Source organism: Moschus berezovskii, chromosome 3 (genome assembly GCF_049115385.1).
Source record: "Moschus berezovskii isolate FMDL1 chromosome 3, NW_MosBer_1.0, whole genome shotgun sequence".
Taxonomy (NCBI): domain Eukaryota; kingdom Metazoa; phylum Chordata; class Mammalia; order Artiodactyla; family Moschidae; genus Moschus; species Moschus berezovskii.
The window spans coordinates 111,193,886-111,212,121 of record NC_142462.1 but is presented as its reverse complement, the minus strand read 5'-3'; the positions used below and the strand labels follow the sequence as shown (position 1 = coordinate 111,212,121).

The window sequence follows — 18,236 nt, the reverse complement described above, 5'->3', positions numbered from 1 at the left end:
CCACCCAGCTGGATACCTTTATACAGAATTCAGGAGTTCCCAAGGTCACCCTCACTTGCAGCTTCTGGAATTCACAAGACCACACTTATGTTCAGTCATTCATTAGAAGGACTCAGAATTTACTGAAGGCTGTTTTACTGACATATGTGATCTTTTACAGTGAAAGGAAAGTGAAAGTATTTGTCACTTAGTCATGTCTTACTCTTTGCAACCCCATGGACTGTAGTTTGCCAGCCTCCTCTGTCCATGGAATTCTCCAGGCAGGAATGCTAGAGCGAGTAGCCATTCTCTTCTCCAGGGGATCATCACAACCCAGGGATCAAACCCAGATTTCCCACATTGCAGGCAGATTCTTTACCATCTGAGTCGCCAAGGAACCCCAATACAGTGAAAGGACACAGGTTCAAATCAGCCTAGAAAAGAGTGCATGGTGCAGAGTCCAGGAGAGTCCTATACAGGGAACTCCCAACTGTTCTCTCCCAGTAAGTTTGTGACAGAGCTAGCTTCTCCCAGCAGCCATGGTGGGAAATGCATATGGTGCATTGGCATCAAGGAAGCACATCTGAACCTTGGTGACCAGAGTTTAGTTGGGGCTTAGCCATGTGGACATGGTTGACCACCTGCATGGTTGACCTTAGCCACTTGACCCTCTGGAGGTTGAGTTGATATGTGCCCCACTATAAGTCAGTGCTATTTTAGTGTATCTAGTATGACCCTGGGTCCCCAGGTAAACAAAGATACCGTTATCAGGCAAGACATCCCAGGCACTTAAATTACCATCGTATAGTTGAGGGCAAAGGCCAAACCTCTCTTTGGGTAAGGTTACTTCTTTCTGATGCATTGGACAAGACAGATGTACAAGAAAAGGATGAGACAGGGAATATATAGTCTAAGAAAGGTATGTTTCATGTTTTCCTTGCATGGCTGGCTTTCTCTTGCATGCTTCTGTTTCTATCATGATTTTGAAAGATTGTCAAGTCCCTCAGGCATCCATGTTTACTTCTCACGGTGTATGACTCTGAGCAAATGGACAGGTAAAAAAGTAATCATCCTTTATACTCCTTGGAACCTTACATAACGAGAATGTGATTCATTCGTTGACTCTTAGTCTCATCTTTTGAGTTCCCTAAATTTATTTATCATCTACTGTTTGCAAGGTGTTAAGTGCTGGACATTTGATGCCCATCTGAAGGTTAGAATCTAGCATAAGAAGGAAACGTGAATCAAATAGTCATGCTGATGAATGAATAATTGCCGTCTGGGATAACTGTTGGCAGGTAAATATGGTTTTATGAGAGCAACTAACAAAATGACTTCAATTTGAGGGTCAGTGTTGGCTTCTTTGAGAAAGTAACACTCAATTTGGTGACCAAAGGGTAAATAGAAATTAACCACATAAGGCAGAATGGGGAGGAATAATTTGTATACAGTAAACAATATACAGTGAAACAGTTTTTAGTTAAGAAAGCATCGAATTCAGGGGACCCGGGATGAGAGGGTCCTTAGTCTGCTTGGTAAATATGAGGAGACCAGGGTGACTGCACATCAGTGACCCAGAGGGAGACACAGAGAAGACAGGGAAAGGAAGCAACAAGAGTGGAGCAGGGACACCATCAGGGGCTGTTGGGAATACTCCAAGCCAGAGGGGAAGGAGGATCAGGTGGCAGCAGTAGAGGTGGTGAGCATTAATTGGGTTTCATATACATTTTGAAACTAAAGTCAGTAACATTATTTCCCGAACCTGATTCCGTCAGGCTTCCTTCCTTCTCATTCCACTGTTGCTACTTTTGTCAGGATCATCACTGACTTCACATGATCACATGGGGAAATCCAATGGCCGGTTCTCAGTCTTCAGCTTTTGACGCAGACCTTCTATGGGCACGTTCTTCCTGGAAACGTTACACTCTTTTTTTTTGTTTGTTTGTTTTCCTTGCACTTCAGTGGCCACTCCATCCCAGTCATCTTTGCTGGATCTTTCCTATGTTCTCAAACTTTTAAATGTTGGAATGTTCCCCAATTCAGAAATCAGAGCTTTCCATCCACATTCAGTCCTTAGGGTTTTCCATTCAGTTCTCTTGGCTTTAGATGAGTTAACGGTTGCCTCCCAAATTATTCATACAGTACAAACCTCTTCTTTGAACTTCAGACTTCTAAAACACAGCCTTCTCAATATCTTCACTTGAAGGTCTAATAAGCATCTTAGAATTTCACATCCTCAAAACTGAACTCTATTGCAATGATCATTTCATAATGTATTAAAATATCAAACACTATATTATACACCTGAAACTAATATATTGAATGTTAATTATAACACAATTGAAAATAGAATAAAAGAATAACCTGAACTCTTGACTTATTCCCTAAATCTGCTTTTACTCTAGTCTTCTCCCTTAATGCTCAGTAAATGGTGTTCCCATTCTTACAACTGCAAGTATTTGCTAAAAACTTCAGACTAGTGAAAGCAGACTCTCTGGGGATGGGATGATAGTCAGGTATTCGTCAAAGCTCATCAGGTCATTTTAATGAGCAATCAGATTTGAAAAGCAGCGTGTTTAATCCAGCACCTTTTTCTTTCCTTCTTCTCTTACAAATGTCAGGCTTTCTAATGAGGTTCCCCACTTAGGACTGAAGCTAGTTCATCTTAGCAGCAACAGTCTCTGCTGTGCCTGGATAGTGATCAGCAAGCTCCTGAGTGCTTGCGGGGGTGGGGGGCGGTCTTTAGTGCAGGAACATACCAACTGGCCTAGCGTGAATGAAGCCTCCCAGCCCAGTGAGTTACTGATGTTTCTCACATCTCTGACTCCCAGGTCTTGCCTGCTCCTACCCAGCTTCCTTGACCTGCTGCTGCTGCTAAGTCGCTTCAGTCATGTCTGACTCTGTGCGACCCCATAGATGGCAGCCCACTAGGCTCACCCATCCCTGGGATTCTCCAGGCAAGAACACTGGAGTGGGTTGCCATTTCCTTCTCCAATGTGTGAAAGTGAAAAGTGAAGTCACTCAGTCGTGCCTGACTCTTAGTGACCCCATGGACTGCAGCCTACCAGGCTCCTCCGTCCATGGGATTTTCTAGGCAAGGAGTACTGGAGTGGCTTGCTATTGCCTTCTCCTTCCTTGACCTACCAGGACTTAATTGCTGGCCTGCTTAGATTGGTATTGTCAAGGATTTTTGACCTTTCCCCCATTGCAACATTTTATATTTCACTTTTTAAAAGAGTTGGTGGGATTTCTGCTGTAGTAAGTATTCCTAGTATTTGCTGCTATAATTATTTGTTTAGTTTCCATGTTCGTTGGTAGGTTTTACTATACACTAACTCCGTGCCTGGGCTTCCTAGGTGGTGTGAGTGGTAAAGAAGCTGCCTGCCAATGCAGGAGACATAAGAGATGCGGGTTCAATCCTTGGGTTGGGAAGATGCCCTGGAGAAGGAAATGGTAAACCCACTCCAGTATTCTTGCCTGGAGAATCCTAGAGGAGCCTGGTGGGCTACAGTCCATGGGATTGCAAAGAGTCAGATATGACTGATGCGACTTGGCACACAACCCAGTGCCTGGCACCAGGGGTGTGGAAAAATGCTTACTGAATGAATTGAAGAATAAAACAATGGAAAGAAACTCTACAGATGACTCTAAGTTAAACTGGATACTAAATTCTCAGCTGTAGAATATTTTAGTTTGTTGAGCTTGATTTCTTTACGATAACTGGCAGAGCATTGCCTTTTAATTAATTTTTAATATTGTTTTCATCCATCACTATTGGAGAACTTTTAGGGTTCCAAGTGAAGTGAAGGTGAAAGTTGCCCAATTATGTCTGACTCTTTGCGACCCCGTGGACTATACAGAGTCCATGGACTTCTCCAGGCCAGAATATTGGATTGGGGAGCCTTTCTCCTGGAGATCTTCCCAACCCAGGGATTGAACCCAGGTCTCCCGCATTGCAGGCGGATTCTTTACCAACTGAGCCACAAGGGAAGCCCATAGGGTTCCGAACCTACAGCTATTCTCTGTTTGCTACTGGAAGTATAAAATATTTTTAGAAGCAGGGAAATCATTCAACTTGGAGAACTTAGAATTGGGTGAAGGCCGTATTGAACTGGTAATTGGTTTAAATTGGTAGAAATTTGTTATGTTTTGCCTATACAGTGACTTAAAACTTTTAAGAAGCTTCTGGTTTAGAAAAATAATTTACCCATTAATAATATAAGTGTGTTTTCAAGAAGTCTTTAAAATACTTTAATAGTACTATCCTCCTTAGCTAACTTGTTAAAAAGAATCAACTTTTAATAGAATTTTGGTTTCAGTTGTCGTGCACTCTGCAGTGGGCCTGGATGAATAAGGCCTTAGGTTGAATAACTTGAGGGTTTTTCCCCTTGTTTACTATATATTTCAAAGATGACCACCGGCGTGGTTAAAGCATCTTTGGAGCTAACATCTTCATTATTGCTCAGAATTTTTTCGAACACCTTTTTCCGTTTCTGGAATGTCAGTAGGACCAACTCTAGCAGTATTGTCAGGAGTGAAATGAGAAGTCTTTAGACTGCTAGGATTCACTAGTTTTCTTCCAAAAATCTAAATTTGAGATCCATTCTCCCCCCGCCCCTGCCACCCCCACTTATGCCTGAAAAGAAAATTGAAGTCAGGTGTGTCTTTTCTTTCCAGGAAAATGCCGTGAATGGAGAGCACCTGTGGCTGGAGACCAACGTCTCGGGAGACCTGTGCTACCTGGGAGAGGAGAGCTGCCAAGTCAGATTTGCAGTGAGTGTGCGCCCGGCTCCCCTGTGGTCTGGCCTTTGTGGGGGGAGCCTTGTGGGTAATTGAATCTGAAGGCAGCTGAGGTCACCTCGCATGAATTTCCAAGGAGACATTTGAAAGAGCCGGCCCTGTGAGACACAGCCAACAGGGTTTATCAAATTAGCATGGCATTTAAGGGGTCATTTGAATGGTTTTAGGTGTTTTTCTTGACTCTGCAGGTGGAACCTTGGAGTAATGTGCGACTTTGTGATGATACCCAGGGTGGGTATTTGTTCGTGTCTGGGGATGGGGTGTCTTGTGGGGAGAAGCCTGTGTGTGGAGGAAGGGTCTCTGTGGGAGGGGGCTCTCCTTCGTAGGGGAGCATGTGTGGTGGTTTACTCCTGGGTGAAGCTGGAGATGAGTGCAAACCATGGTCTGGTGGTGGATGCAGGCTCACAAATAATTAAGACTAGACTCCAGATGATAAAATTCTAGGAACTATTAATATATATGTGAATGACAGTCAGTTACATTAAGAGTATATGTGGCTTTTAAAAATTCGCTTTGTCCCTATTTGTAACAGTGTTTGAATGTTCAATCCTCTTTATGTTCTGTGAAAAGAGCATGGTTGCCAGGCAGTAAGTTGGGAGGAACTAAAATTTTAGTATTGAGAAAGTGAACTTAAAATTTTTGTGTGGTTTCAAATGATGATTCCAAAAAGAAAATAATGGGAAACTTAGAGTAGTAAAAAAAGGAAAGAATAGATATATTATTTCTTATTTGGGGGAAATTGGCATCATAATTGACCTAATAATATTTTTTTTTCTTTTTGATTATGCTTGTTTATTATGTGAAAGAAAGATTGGGGCAAAATGTAGAACCTAGAAATTGCGAGTGACTATGTTTCTGTGAATAATGAAAAAGGAAGATATTGAGTTTCTGCCAAAGTTTCTGGAAGAATATAGACCCCAGGGACTTTTATTAGGCTGCCTGGAATCACAAAACTGGGGAACAAAGATCTTTAAAATTACATTAGCTGTTTTGATACCTAGTTTATAGGTTTTGTTTTTATGAGAGTTTGGAGGACCAAGGTTTGTTTGAGTGAGGGTGGACCCGGCTGTACAGGCTCTCAATTCAAAGTCAGGAAACCTGGATTTGAGTCTCAGTGTTACCACTGGCTGTGTGACGTTGAGAATGCCTGACCTTTGGGTGTTGGCCACCTTCCAGGTAGAAAAATGGAGGATTAAATTAATTTTGTTTCCAACTCGGATCTGTACTTGGTTGTTTGCATTTTTTTAATGCAGTTGTAAATTCAGTTGATTTAAACATCATTTCAACTTTATGCATATGCATTTTCAATTAAAGTTTAATTGCGTGAAATTCGATTAAATTAACCAAAAACCAAGAGACGCTCAGCTGTTTGGACTAAAATGCTATAAATGATGAATTAGCATTTGGATCTTAGTTAATTGCGTAAATACTGGTCTTGATAATGGAAAATGGAAAAAATGAAAGCCGTTTCTTCCTGCATTTGCTGCCAACTAATAAACTGTAATTTTATGGGGTTCTGCCTTATTTCTAGATTACTCTTTGATCCTTTTCTGATGGTCTTTTAGGGTCAGCTATATGTTACCTCTCTTGACAAAAATATGAACAGGTCCCTACATCCTCCTTAACCTTTGTTTCAGTAAATAGCACTAATTGATTATAACTTGGTCACTATTACCTCTAGGCCAGGAAAGTAATAAAAAAGGAAATTTTAGGGAGATGTAAGTAAATAATGGAGTTATGAGAATTTCTAATGTTCTTTTGAACCTTCCTTATGCTTGCATCCCAAATACTTGACTCTCTTAGCTCACTTTACAAAGTGTCTGGAAGATAAAGATTAAAAGATTAATTAAATGAAGGCATAAACTGGTGAGAAAGCTGAAGATCTAACTGTGTTTCCTCATTTCATGTTCTTGAAGGCTCAGTTTCTTTACCTGTAAAGTAAGGGAAATGTTGTTTTGAGGATTAGGTGAGATAATGCATTGAATCGGCTTACTTGCCAGACAGACATAATGAATTAAAAGAGGGGAAAAAAAACCTACAAAGGAGAAGAGCAGGCAATTTACAAAGGAACAACCACTGGCCTATATATATATATGATATATATATATATATATATATATATATAATAAAGGCACCCAAATTAAAACAGCTATGAAGAGTCAACATCACGTGTCTGTTAACAAAGATTTACAGAATGATACTACCTCGCTGGCTAGTTTGGAACAAAACTGATTTTCTCATTATCAAAATTGTCCATATGTATTCATAATAAAAGCATTAGAAAACCTAGCTTACTCTCTCCACCTCATTTTGGCATCATGTTTTAGGAAGGATATTGACAAAGAGAAGACTCAGGAGAGTGTACTCAAGTTGGTTCAGTGTAGGAAACTTTGTAGTGGAAGGAAGAAGAGGAAACTCTCCTATAGAAGAGAGGGGGAAGTTGGGAGGGGCTATTATAAACAAAAAGTCCATTGAGGGAATATGAGAGTTTGAAGTATAGTGGTTTTTCATTGGCTGAATTGTTGCCAGGTAAAGAGAAAAATATATCTTTCTTCCTCTTCACGGTGATAGTAAAGCAGTGTCACTTCCTGCCAGAGATGCAAAGTACGTCTCTTTCTGTTGGGACCTGAGAGGGGGCTTTCCAGATGTCTTTTCCAATAGGTGAAATGTCCAGGTTTCAAGGTTTGATGCTTAAGGTCTTCATTTCCATGACTATGTTTTCCCTTTGGTGACCATGAGTTTGTTTTTGAAGTCTATGAGTCTGTTTTTGTTTTGTAAATAAGTTCGTTTGTATCATTTTTTCTAGATTACACATATAAGTGATATTGTATGATATTTGTCTTTCTCTGACTTCCTTCACTTAGTATGATAATCTCTAAATTCATTCATGTTGCTGCAAATGGCATTATTTCATTCTTTTTTATGGCTAAGTAATATTCCATTGTAGGGGCTTCCCAGGTGGTTCAGTGGTAAAGAATCCACCTGCTAAGCAGACCTGGGTTCAATCCCTGGGTTGGGGAGATCCCCTGGAGAAGGAAATGGCAACCCACTCCAGTATTCTTGCCTGGGAAATCCTATGGACAGAGGAGCCTAACGGGCTACAGTCTATGAGGTTTCAAAGAGTCTGACACAAGTTAGCAACTAAACAGCAACAACAAATATTCCATTGTATATAAGCACCACATCTTCTTTATCTGTTCCTCTGTCAATGGACATTTGCATTGATTTCATGTCTTGACTATTGTAAATAGTGCTGCAACGAACATTGAGCAGAAAAGGGAAATGTCTTGCTCTCCACTGTTGGAAAGGTAGAACTAAGTTCTAGATATAGAATCCACTGACTCCGAGAGTAGATCTTACACTTTGGTATAATAAACATCACCTGGGAAACCTGTTAACAATGTAGATTACTTTTATAAATCCTTGCTCCAAATGCTGATTCAGTATGTCTGGAGTTAGACTTGGGAACCTGCAATTTTCAACAAGCACCTCAAATAATTATGGTACAGATGGGCCACAAGCTTAACTTTGACAAATACTGTATTATAAGGAAGAAATTTAACAATCAGAGTTAGGACACCCAGCAGGACCACAGGTGCCTGGAGAGATGGACTCAAAGAGGGTATAAGTTGGTGGCCATCTTTCAAGGATGCTACAGGGGGGGTGTACCTCTGCTTTGGATAAGAGATTAGGCAAGGAGATGTCCAAGAGAGGCAGTTTAAATATTCTATTTGCAGCTGTCTTAGAATTGAGCAACAGTTTTGAAAGGAAAAAAACATAAAACCCTATGTAAGCAAATTATGTATTCTCATTTTTTTTAAAGAACCACCTTTGAAGAAAGCCAGCCTGTTGGGTTTAGGATCAGATTACCATAACCAGGTGCTACCTACAGGCTTCTGAACAGAGTCCAGGCAGAGCATGGAGGAGGAGTGAATCCATCACTGAAGAGGTGCTTTTCACTCCATACCCTAATTTAGCAAAGCAAATGTCATGGGTAGAAGTTAAGAGAAAGGAGGAATCAGTGTGGGCTGAGTAGACAGAGGAGGCTTCATGGAAATGGGGCTTGAAGACAGTATTGAAAGATGGGTTCGACTTACGTAAGTAGAGTGGGGAAGGAGAACTTTTCAGGCAGGGGGAGGAACACGGGCAGACTCAAAGGCAGGAAGATGCTTTGTACGAGGGAGGAGACAGTCACGAGACACCATGAACACAGCAAAGGGCATGTGTTAGGTAAGAATGGAAATCAGGGTGGGTGGGGGTGTCTGTCTATATTTTCTCAACTGAAACTCAGAGTGCTTGTTGTAAAAAATGGCTGTGTGCTGATGGAGCCTGGCCATATTTTCTAAAGCAGGGCGGACTTGAGGGTAAAAGTGACTGCTGTGAAATGGTCACCTCCAGCTTATGGGGACAGTGCCATAATTTATTTAAAACCAAAGCCGGCCTGCAAATTCAGACACCCTTCTGCCATACATGGATGGACCTGGGGGAATGATATTGGAGGACATTGCACGTTAGGCAGAGACGACCTAGGACATGAAGACTGTTGTCGGAGCATTTACTCCAGAATCTCAGGGCTGAACCAAATTACCTTTAAACTTCTTCTTTTCTTATTTCCTCCAGTGACAACACTGAATACTGTAGAATGTCTGTAAGTAGATATTTAATGGGATTAAAGTTGTTCCCAAATCAACAACCGTCCCCAAGTTAGTAATGGCTTCTTTTTCTCATCTGGAAAGAAGAAAAGGATGCAGAGGTAATGAAATTGGAGCAGAAGGATCATGGTTTCCCATCATGATTATGAGGGGAAAAACTAAAAAAAAAAAAAAAAATTCCAGCAAGGACCACTCTTATTTCATGATATTTCCTTAAATGGATGTTTCTTTATTCATTTGTTCTACAGATATTTATGAGATGAGTACCCTGTACTAGAAACTTCAGACTGAGTTGAGAGTGACAGGTGACAGTTAATTGTAAAAGTGACAACGTCATGACTTAGTGGGGACACTCTGTAGAAGTCATTCTGGTGTGTGGCTGATAGGACATATAAAGATGTTGAGCCCAATACATATTTGATCCCAAAGACACTCATGCCTTCGCTAAGAATCCACAGAGGACATAGAAGTGCACACTTATTTTTACACCTAAAAATACTGCCTGTATCACTGTGTAGGGGTGCAGATGACCGTGGTCATACCTGTGTAGTGGAAAGGATGGAGGTTCTGAGTGAAGCAGACCTGGGTTGAAAAACCTTTTGTTTCATCCAGGTACTGAGTGAATTTTGGACATAGCGTTTCACTTCCTTTTTTGCCCCCATTTCCTGATCTATTGTATTGTTGTTAAGATGGACCCCAATGATTTCTTATTCCTGGATAAGCACTGTCATTCCTTTTGAAACTTTACTTCTTAATTTTACTTGTAAAATGGTTGGTTCCCTGCCTGGATCTACCACATCAGGACCTCTGGAGAGTGGGATCAGACATGAGTATTTTAAAAACAAACTCTACAGCTGATGTTATGTTCTGTCACACACAGTGGGTTGGGAGCCACTGATCTACTAAATAGAGTATCAGAACCAAATGAAGTGGCCTGGAACCCACATCTGGCATATAGTAGCTGTTATGGGGTCAATTGTGTACCCCCCAAATATGCTGAGGTCCTCACCCCCACGACCCCCAGATATGACTTATTCAGAAATAGGATTGCTACAGATGTAAAGATGAGGTCACACTGCAGTAGGGTGGGACCTCATCTATTTTGACAGGTGTCCTTACAAAAGAGAAGAGGACACAGAGGGGTAGACGGGGAAGAAAGCCACGTCCTGGTGCACGCAGAGACTGGAGTGACAGAGCCACAAGCCAAGGCCTACATTTATTACCAGAAGCTAGGTGAGAGGCCTGGACAGATTCAACCTCAGAAGGGTGCCAACCCTATTAACATCTCAGAGTCAGGCTGTGCGAGAATTCACATTTCTACTGCTTTCGTTCCCCAGGGTATGGTACTTGGCTAGGGCAGCCCTAGGAAGTGAAGGCAGAAGACATTCTGTTAAGGTGAGTGACCTTACCTGGCCACACAGATGCCTGCACACGGCTCTCAGATGCCCTCGCACAGGTGCATTTAAATTGGGCTTGCTGGAGGATTTCAGTTGACAGGTATGTGGCTTTCTGGAAACATGAGCAGACAGACAGGTAGGTGCCAGAAGCCAAGAATTATGGGAAAAGAAAAGGTAGAAAGGTGAGGGAGACTGAGTAGGTTGGGTAAGAGGGAAAAGGAGCTGACAGACTTCAGAGTGCTGTTATTTTTAAATGTGCTTATGTCACCTTCTTTTTGTGGGTAGGCTAATAGGTACTGTTTTGCTTTTGTTATTTTGTTTGTGTGTTTGGTGGTTTGCATTTGGCAAAAGTGACCAACCCCACCTGTTACACCTGACTTTAATACTGTTTGGCACTAAACAAATAGTTTTATGAAATGAACGAATTGCATTAAGGGGAGTGGAGAGAGAGGAGCCACTTGGATGCAGAGACAAGTGGATCTGGACAGAAATCCTGGCTCTGTCCTTCTGCTCTGAGTCTCAGGCTTCCCTGTAAAACAGTGATGGTTATATCTGCTTCTCAGAATTGGTGGGAGGATTAAATTAGTTGATAAAGGTTAACCTCCTCCCTCTTTGTCTCCTGTCCCTGATTATACTTCAATATCATTAGTTAAATGAGCTAATCGGTAATTTGGTTGGACTTTGGTTTCAGCACAGCCTTCTGTTCAGGAGGATTCTGCCTAGCCCCAGCAGTGAGTCTCACACTTTCCCTGTCATTTTGCTGCTGTGGGTAGTACGCATAGTCTCCCCAGGTTGTGGGTGGAACCAACTGACTGTGACAAACCAAAGTAACTCCGTCTGAACGGTATCTCACAGTCTGTGTCGTCTCATTGGTGGGTCAGAAGCCTCATCCTTGTCATCGGGCACCACAGCATCTCCTCACGAGGATGCTGGCTACGTCCCTGGGTTTTTGAAAGAAACTTGTAAGAAGAATGGGGGCTTCCCTGGTGGCTCAGACAGTACCGAATCCACCTGCAATGCGGGAGACCTGGGTTTGATCTGTGGGTTGGGAAGATCCCAAGAATACAAGGGGAGTAGCTCTCTGTTCCCTTTGAAGGAAACTTTCAGCTTTTTGTTTTAAAAAGGAAAAAAGATGGTGAACCTGGTGACAGTCCTGTCTGTTTCATTTCTGGAAGATGCGGGTACTGGACAGCAGTATGTGCAGATGCTGGTTTGCGTGCATCTGTGTGCTGGGAGCGAGAAGAGAGAGCTGGTCCCCAGCACAAGTGGCTGATGACCTCTGACCGTCTGTGCATTCGGGTCTGGGGGGTGGACATCCCAGAGCACCCGCACTGGAAGGGAGCCCCAGACTGCACTGGGGCCGCCTGCTTGCTGCCTCTGGTCATCCAACACAGCAGACTGACACTCTGCACCTCCAGATGGTGGCCTGGCTGGGTGGGTGCGGGCTCACAGAGAGAGGGAGCTGGGAGTATGGCAGCGAAGCTCAGGGGCCCAAGCCAGCTTTGCAAGCTGTTTGGGTGCTGGTGCAAAGATGCCATCTCCGTGGAGCCTCTGAGGCCGCCGCTGTCTGCCAGAGACGCCTCCCACCATGAGGATGCTGGGGAGCTCATGAATGCAGATGACTCAGAGAGAACAGAGCCATCAGCCAGAATAATTCTGAAAAATCATTTGCTCAGACGGACTCTCTGCTTTTAACCCCTGAGTCAGTGGATGTGAGTGGAGGAAAGGGGCAGGGTGTTCCTGTGGGTGCAAGGGGTGTTGCCCATGTGTGTCTGGCCAGATGGTTGGGAATATCCATGAGGTCAGCCAGGTGCACACACAGAACTGAGACCAGCGTGTAGCAGGTCCTTAGTAAAAGTTAATAATTGTCATTATTACAACTATCGTTGTTATCATTGTAATTATTTCGCATAGAGTGTTATCTGTATACCCGAGGAGCATATAATATAGACCCTGCCCACATTATGCACTAGAGAGTGATAAGATATGGAGCCCAGGAAGCTACAGGGTTCTGTCACTCTCCTAGGTGACCCAGCATCAACAGCACCATTGTCTATCTGTATAGTGTGCTTAAAAAAAATTAAAATGTTCTGGAGAGCACTGAACTCCTATAAAAGCAATATGGGATCAGTTCAGTTCAGTCGCTCAGTCATGTCCGACTCTCTGCGACCCCATGAATCACAGCACGCCAGGCCTCCCTGTCCATCACCAACTCCTGGAGTTCACTCAAACTCATGTCCACAGAGTCGGTGATGCCATCCAGCCGTCTCATTCTCTGTCGTCCCCTTCCTTAAAAGAGCCTTGTGATAAAAAAAAAAGAACCTTGTAATCAAATAAGCTTAGAAAACTCTGAACACCTTTAACAATCAAATATTTACTCTGAAACTCTAAGAAGGGCACTTGTTTAGACACTAAGTCATGTCCAACTCTTTTGTGACCCCATGGACTGTAGCTCGCCATGCTCCTCTGTCCATAGGATTTTGTAGGCAAGAAGACTGTAGTGGGTTGCCATTTCCTTCTCCAAAGAAGGGCACTGGTGTGGAGGATTTCCTATATGTTTGCTCAGAGGATGGTATAATTGTTGAAAACTCATTATTTTCCCCACAGAACACCCATCATCATCTTGTAGGATCTCAGTATTCAGTAGAAAACTATTTGAGAAATACCCATGCAGTGCAGTTTTCCTTTTGTCAATATTGGTCAGTAATAGCAACCCTTTGGGGTGTTCATTGGGGCAGTTTACTCCCATGTAAAGGAAAGAAAACTCAGAGATACTTAATCACTACCCTGGGGCTTCATTCATAACTTTCATGTATCTTTATGTAATTCTTTTGTGTTTGTTCTAAACTTCCATTAAGCCGTGTATGTGTGTGTGTGTGTGTGTCTGTCTGTCTGTCTTATTTTTAGAATTTGAGCCTATGAGAATAGTAGTCATCTGTTCTGCAATAATACTTTATTTTTGTTTTTTGGCCACACACAAAATCACTGCAGATGGTGACTGCAGCCATGAAATTAAAAGATGCTTACTCCTTGGAAGAAAAGCTATGACCAACCTAGAAAGCATATTAAAAAGCAGAGACATTACTTTGCCAACAAAGGTCCATCTAGTCAAAACAATGGTTTTTCCAGTAGTCATGTATGGATGTGAGAATTAGACTATAAAGAAAGCTGAGCGCCGAAGAATTTCTGCTTTTGAACTGTGGTGTTGGAGAGGACTCTTGAGAGTCCCTTGGACTGCAAGGAGATCCAACCAGTCCATCCTAAAGGAAATAAGTCCTGAATATTCTTTGGAAGGACTGATACTGAAGCTGAAACTCTAATACTTTGGCCACCTGATGTGAAGAACTGACTCATTGGAAAAGCCCCTGATGCTGAGAAAGATTGAAGGTGGGAGGAAAAGGGGATTACAGAGGATGAGATGGTTGGATGGCATTACCGACTCAGTGGACATGAGTTTGAGTAAGCTCTGGGAGTTGGTGATGGACAGGGAGGCCTTGTGTGCTGCAGTCCATGGGGTCGCAAAGAGTTGGACACGACTGAGCAACTGAACTGTCTGTGCGGCATATGATATTTTAGTTCCCTGACCAGGGATTGAACCCATGCTTCCTGCAATGGAAGCACAGAGTCTTACCTGGACCCTTTTCTTTTTTTTCTTTTTTTGCAATGATACTTTTAGATTGAAGCTGTGTTTGTGGTGGGGGCTGGTTTATGAGCTTGTGTGGCACAGTTCAGTTCTTACTTGATGTTGGTATGGTTCTGTTACTTAATAAAAATAATTTACATGTGATTTGGCATAGGATTTACATATCATCCAGGCAATGCCCAGGTGTACAGAAAATGTTTTTCTTCCTTCAGTGTCCCTCAGTGCCAAGGACCCAGAGCAGTGGGTTCTAACCAACCCTCTTGTTTCTGAGAGGCCCCAGTCTTGGCTGAAGCATTATTTGCATTAGCAGTTACCCAGAACTACTACTGGCCCCATGGTGACATTGACTGTATTTTAGGAGATTTTTTTGGTTTTGTTTTTCCTACCTCATATGCCAAACAGATACAGATTGCAGAAGGCGATGTTTTAAAGATGCAAGGAATTGGCAAAGCCTGTTCTGAGGTCTTCGTTTGAGAAGGTATGCAGGCTTTGGAATCAAGTGACCCAGCTTCAAATCTAGTCTTTGGGATTTTCTGGTTGTGTGATGTCTTTCATTGTTTTAACCTCTTTAGGCTTCAGTTTCATGTCTGTAGGGTGTGGATAATGCCTATCGCTTATGGTTGCTATGAACTGTCAGTGAGCTAAAGCATATGCAGGAATGAACGACATGGCCAGTTGCAAGTGCTCAACAAAAATTCGTTACTTTGATTGTTACTCCTCAAGTAAAAGTGGTTTCAGGGGATTGTCAGAAACTGAAACCCAACAGGCAGTGCCAGGGTATTGGGTACCCTGGGTATCCAGGTATTAACTTCAGGGCTGCGTCATCATCTCCTCTCTTGCACTGAATAAAAGAGGGTGAAACAGCCAGCCCAGCTGAGCCCTTTCTCCAGTCTCTAGATCTTTCACAGCGCTCATCACTTTCTAGTCTTTATGAAAGCATCGCTTCTTACTTGTGTTTGTGTCCTCCATTAAAGCATAAGCTTCATTTAGCGTGGGCCTCTGCCCGGATCCTCAGCACTGAGAACACTGTAGCACTGAGTGATTATCCTACCCTTTTTCACAGAGTGAACGAAGGAGTTCAATGATGAGGTTGTTGGAAGACACACACAGACATCTGCCTCCAGATCAGCCCTGCCATTTAAGTATCGTTATACTTAGAATCCAAGGTGTTTGAATTTCTGCCTTATTTTTAAGGCTCTTCGCGGGGAGACGCCACACTCACTACTATGGTATTGCAGGGTTTTAAGTCAAGTTTTGCCTGTGTCGTGCCCTTCTTATTTGATTCTCCGGAAAGATAAAGACTGCTATTGACCATTCTTGGCACAGGGGGTCTTGGTAGGTTGTCATTAATCATCTCCTTGGGATTCTCATGAGAACAGATCATCTAAGGCCGTTGTGTCAAATATAACAGATTCCTAGCTTCATCACTCTTGTTCCCCTAATCCATAACTAGTAAAATGAGAAGTAAGTAGTAAGATGTAATAGAGGGATATGGTTTTGAGTCAGAAAGACCTAAGTTCCACTCCTGGCCAGTGTCTCTGGGGCAAGTTGCTCAGTCTCATTGGGTCTCAGCTTCTTATCTGTGAGGCAGGTGAAAGGTACCCGCATTGTGTGGCTGAGCTGAGCTGCGTCTCTCAGACACGTGGTGTGTATATCACACTGCCAACCTTCTGGTAAATACTCTTGTGATAATGATGTCCTCATTGAAAAATGGTATCAGTAGTTGTATGTATGTGAAGGAAAACCACATGGCCAATTGGAGGGAGATACAGTTTTGGATGAACTGAAATTGAAATGGTGGTCCTCTGGGCCAGACCGACTGAAAGACTTATGTCCTCAACAGCGTGGGATGTTGGAAATGGCAGTGAAGGGATAGGTAATTTACCACAGTTTGATATGGCTTTTTAAGTAGATGCAATCTTCTGGATTAAAGTAAATGTCTCTAGATTGTTTACAGATCTTCTGCTGTGAACTTTAGAAAAAAACCAATTCCGTGTATTTCCATGGAGTAAACTGATAAAGCGAATGTATTAGGAATCATGCTTCAAGTAAGATGGCATTTTTGGTGCTATCAGGCTAGCAAATATTAAAAGGCAAACTGTGGTTGGTGTTTCCTAGTTTATGTTAAGCCTCAGATCTCTGCTTTGCCCTTGATACACTACCTTGCTGTCAAGCTGCCAAGTCGCCTCAGTCGTGTCCGACTCTGTGCGACCCCATAGATGGCAGCTGACCAGGCTCCGCCGTCCCTGGGATTCTCCAGGCAAGAACACTGGAGTGGGTTGCCATTTCCTTCTCCAATGTGTGAAAGTGAAAAGTGAAAGTGAAGTCGCTCAGTTGTGTCTGACTAGTAGCGACCCCATGGACTGCAGCCCACCAGGCTCCTCCATCCATGCGATTTTCCAGGCAAGAGTACTCGAGTGGCTTGCCATTGCCTTCTCCGGATACACTACCTTAGAACAAGACAATTAAGAGAACATTGAAACACCGTTTCCTGTTGTCTCTACTATGACTTCTATAATATGTCCAACTCATACCTAACTGATGGAAAATTGTGAGTACGCATGTGTTTCTGTTTTCTAGTTGCGTGAGTTTCTACTTATTAGTGCCTGTATACTTGTAATCGTATTTATAAACATTTTTGTGTACACACAGAAGCACTTCAATCTACAACAAGATACATGGCAGCTTTGATCTGAGATAACTTTGAAGAGAGTACAGACATTGAGCAGGGAACAGCCATAAAAGCAGCTGAGAAGAACCAAAGCAGAAAGATAACACGTGATAAACTTAAAGCTATTGACCAGCCACTGTTAGATCCTGCTAACATCAAAGCTGAGAGGCACAGAGGAAACCAATGGTAAAAAAGAAATGAGGCAAAGACAAGCAGGCAGAAGAAAATACACAGCGAAACAAGAGATGAGGGCAACAGTGCATAGACTGTCAATAATCGTAGTCATGGAAATATGGTGTCTCCTTGGGTAAAATGAGAATCAGGAATAGGAAATAGAATTATGGATTTTTGATGATTTCTTGGGGTTCATTAGTCATAAGTCCCTTTTTCATGCATGATGGCCATGCAAAGCTGGTAGAAGGAACACAAGTCTTGGACCAGTCAATGAGGGGCACCCAGAGCATCATCAGCCTGGTTCTAGGGGCAACCGTGAGTTGATATGTTTCCATTAAACTTGTACCAGCCAATACAGACTTCGCAGGCCATTCATCATCCTTTTCCTAAGTAACAGCTGCAATCTATGTTTGGTTTATATCTCAGTAACTGGACCTGAATTTTATGTAGATGTACAAAAGGTAGTAGATGTGTATACCAGTTACCCAATCAAATCCCAGGACGTAGACTTCTCCTAAGAGTCATGTGGCAGTTTTTTATTAAAGCCCATTAGAGAAGCCTTGTACCTATCAGTTTCTTCTCATTAAAAAAAAAAAACAAAACCTAAGTTCTCTAGCATAAGCCACTTTTAAATCACTCTTGAAGAGACTAATTTGGTAGAAATTTCAGTGTTGAGTCCCTAAGTCATGTCCAACTCTTTTGCAACCCATGGACTGGGCTTACCAGGCTCCACTGTCCATGAAATTACCCAGGTAAGAATACTGGAGTGGGTTGCCATTTCCTTCTCTAGGGGATCTTGTTCAGCCAAGGTTCCAACCTGTGTCTCCTGCACTGCAGGCAAATTCTTTACTGCCTGAGCCACCAGGAGTTTCACTGTAAGGGTGAACTATTGAGATAGGGACATGTACCTTTTTTCCCCT

General features: G+C 42.6%; 1 protein-coding gene across 5 annotated transcripts in view; it reads left to right on the top strand.

Annotated features, from left to right (window-relative positions):
- DGKI (diacylglycerol kinase iota) overlaps positions 1 to 18,236 on the top strand; it is a 508,012-nt gene that overhangs the window by 196,553 nt on the left and 293,223 nt on the right. For all 5 annotated transcript variants that reach the window (XM_088832644.1, XM_088832652.1, XM_055421328.2 and 2 more), the window contains exon 3: positions 4,657 to 4,752. In XM_088832644.1, the coding sequence (XP_088688770.1) occupies positions 4,657 to 4,752 (96 nt within the window). The remainder of the gene's footprint in view (positions 1 to 4,656; positions 4,753 to 18,236) is intronic.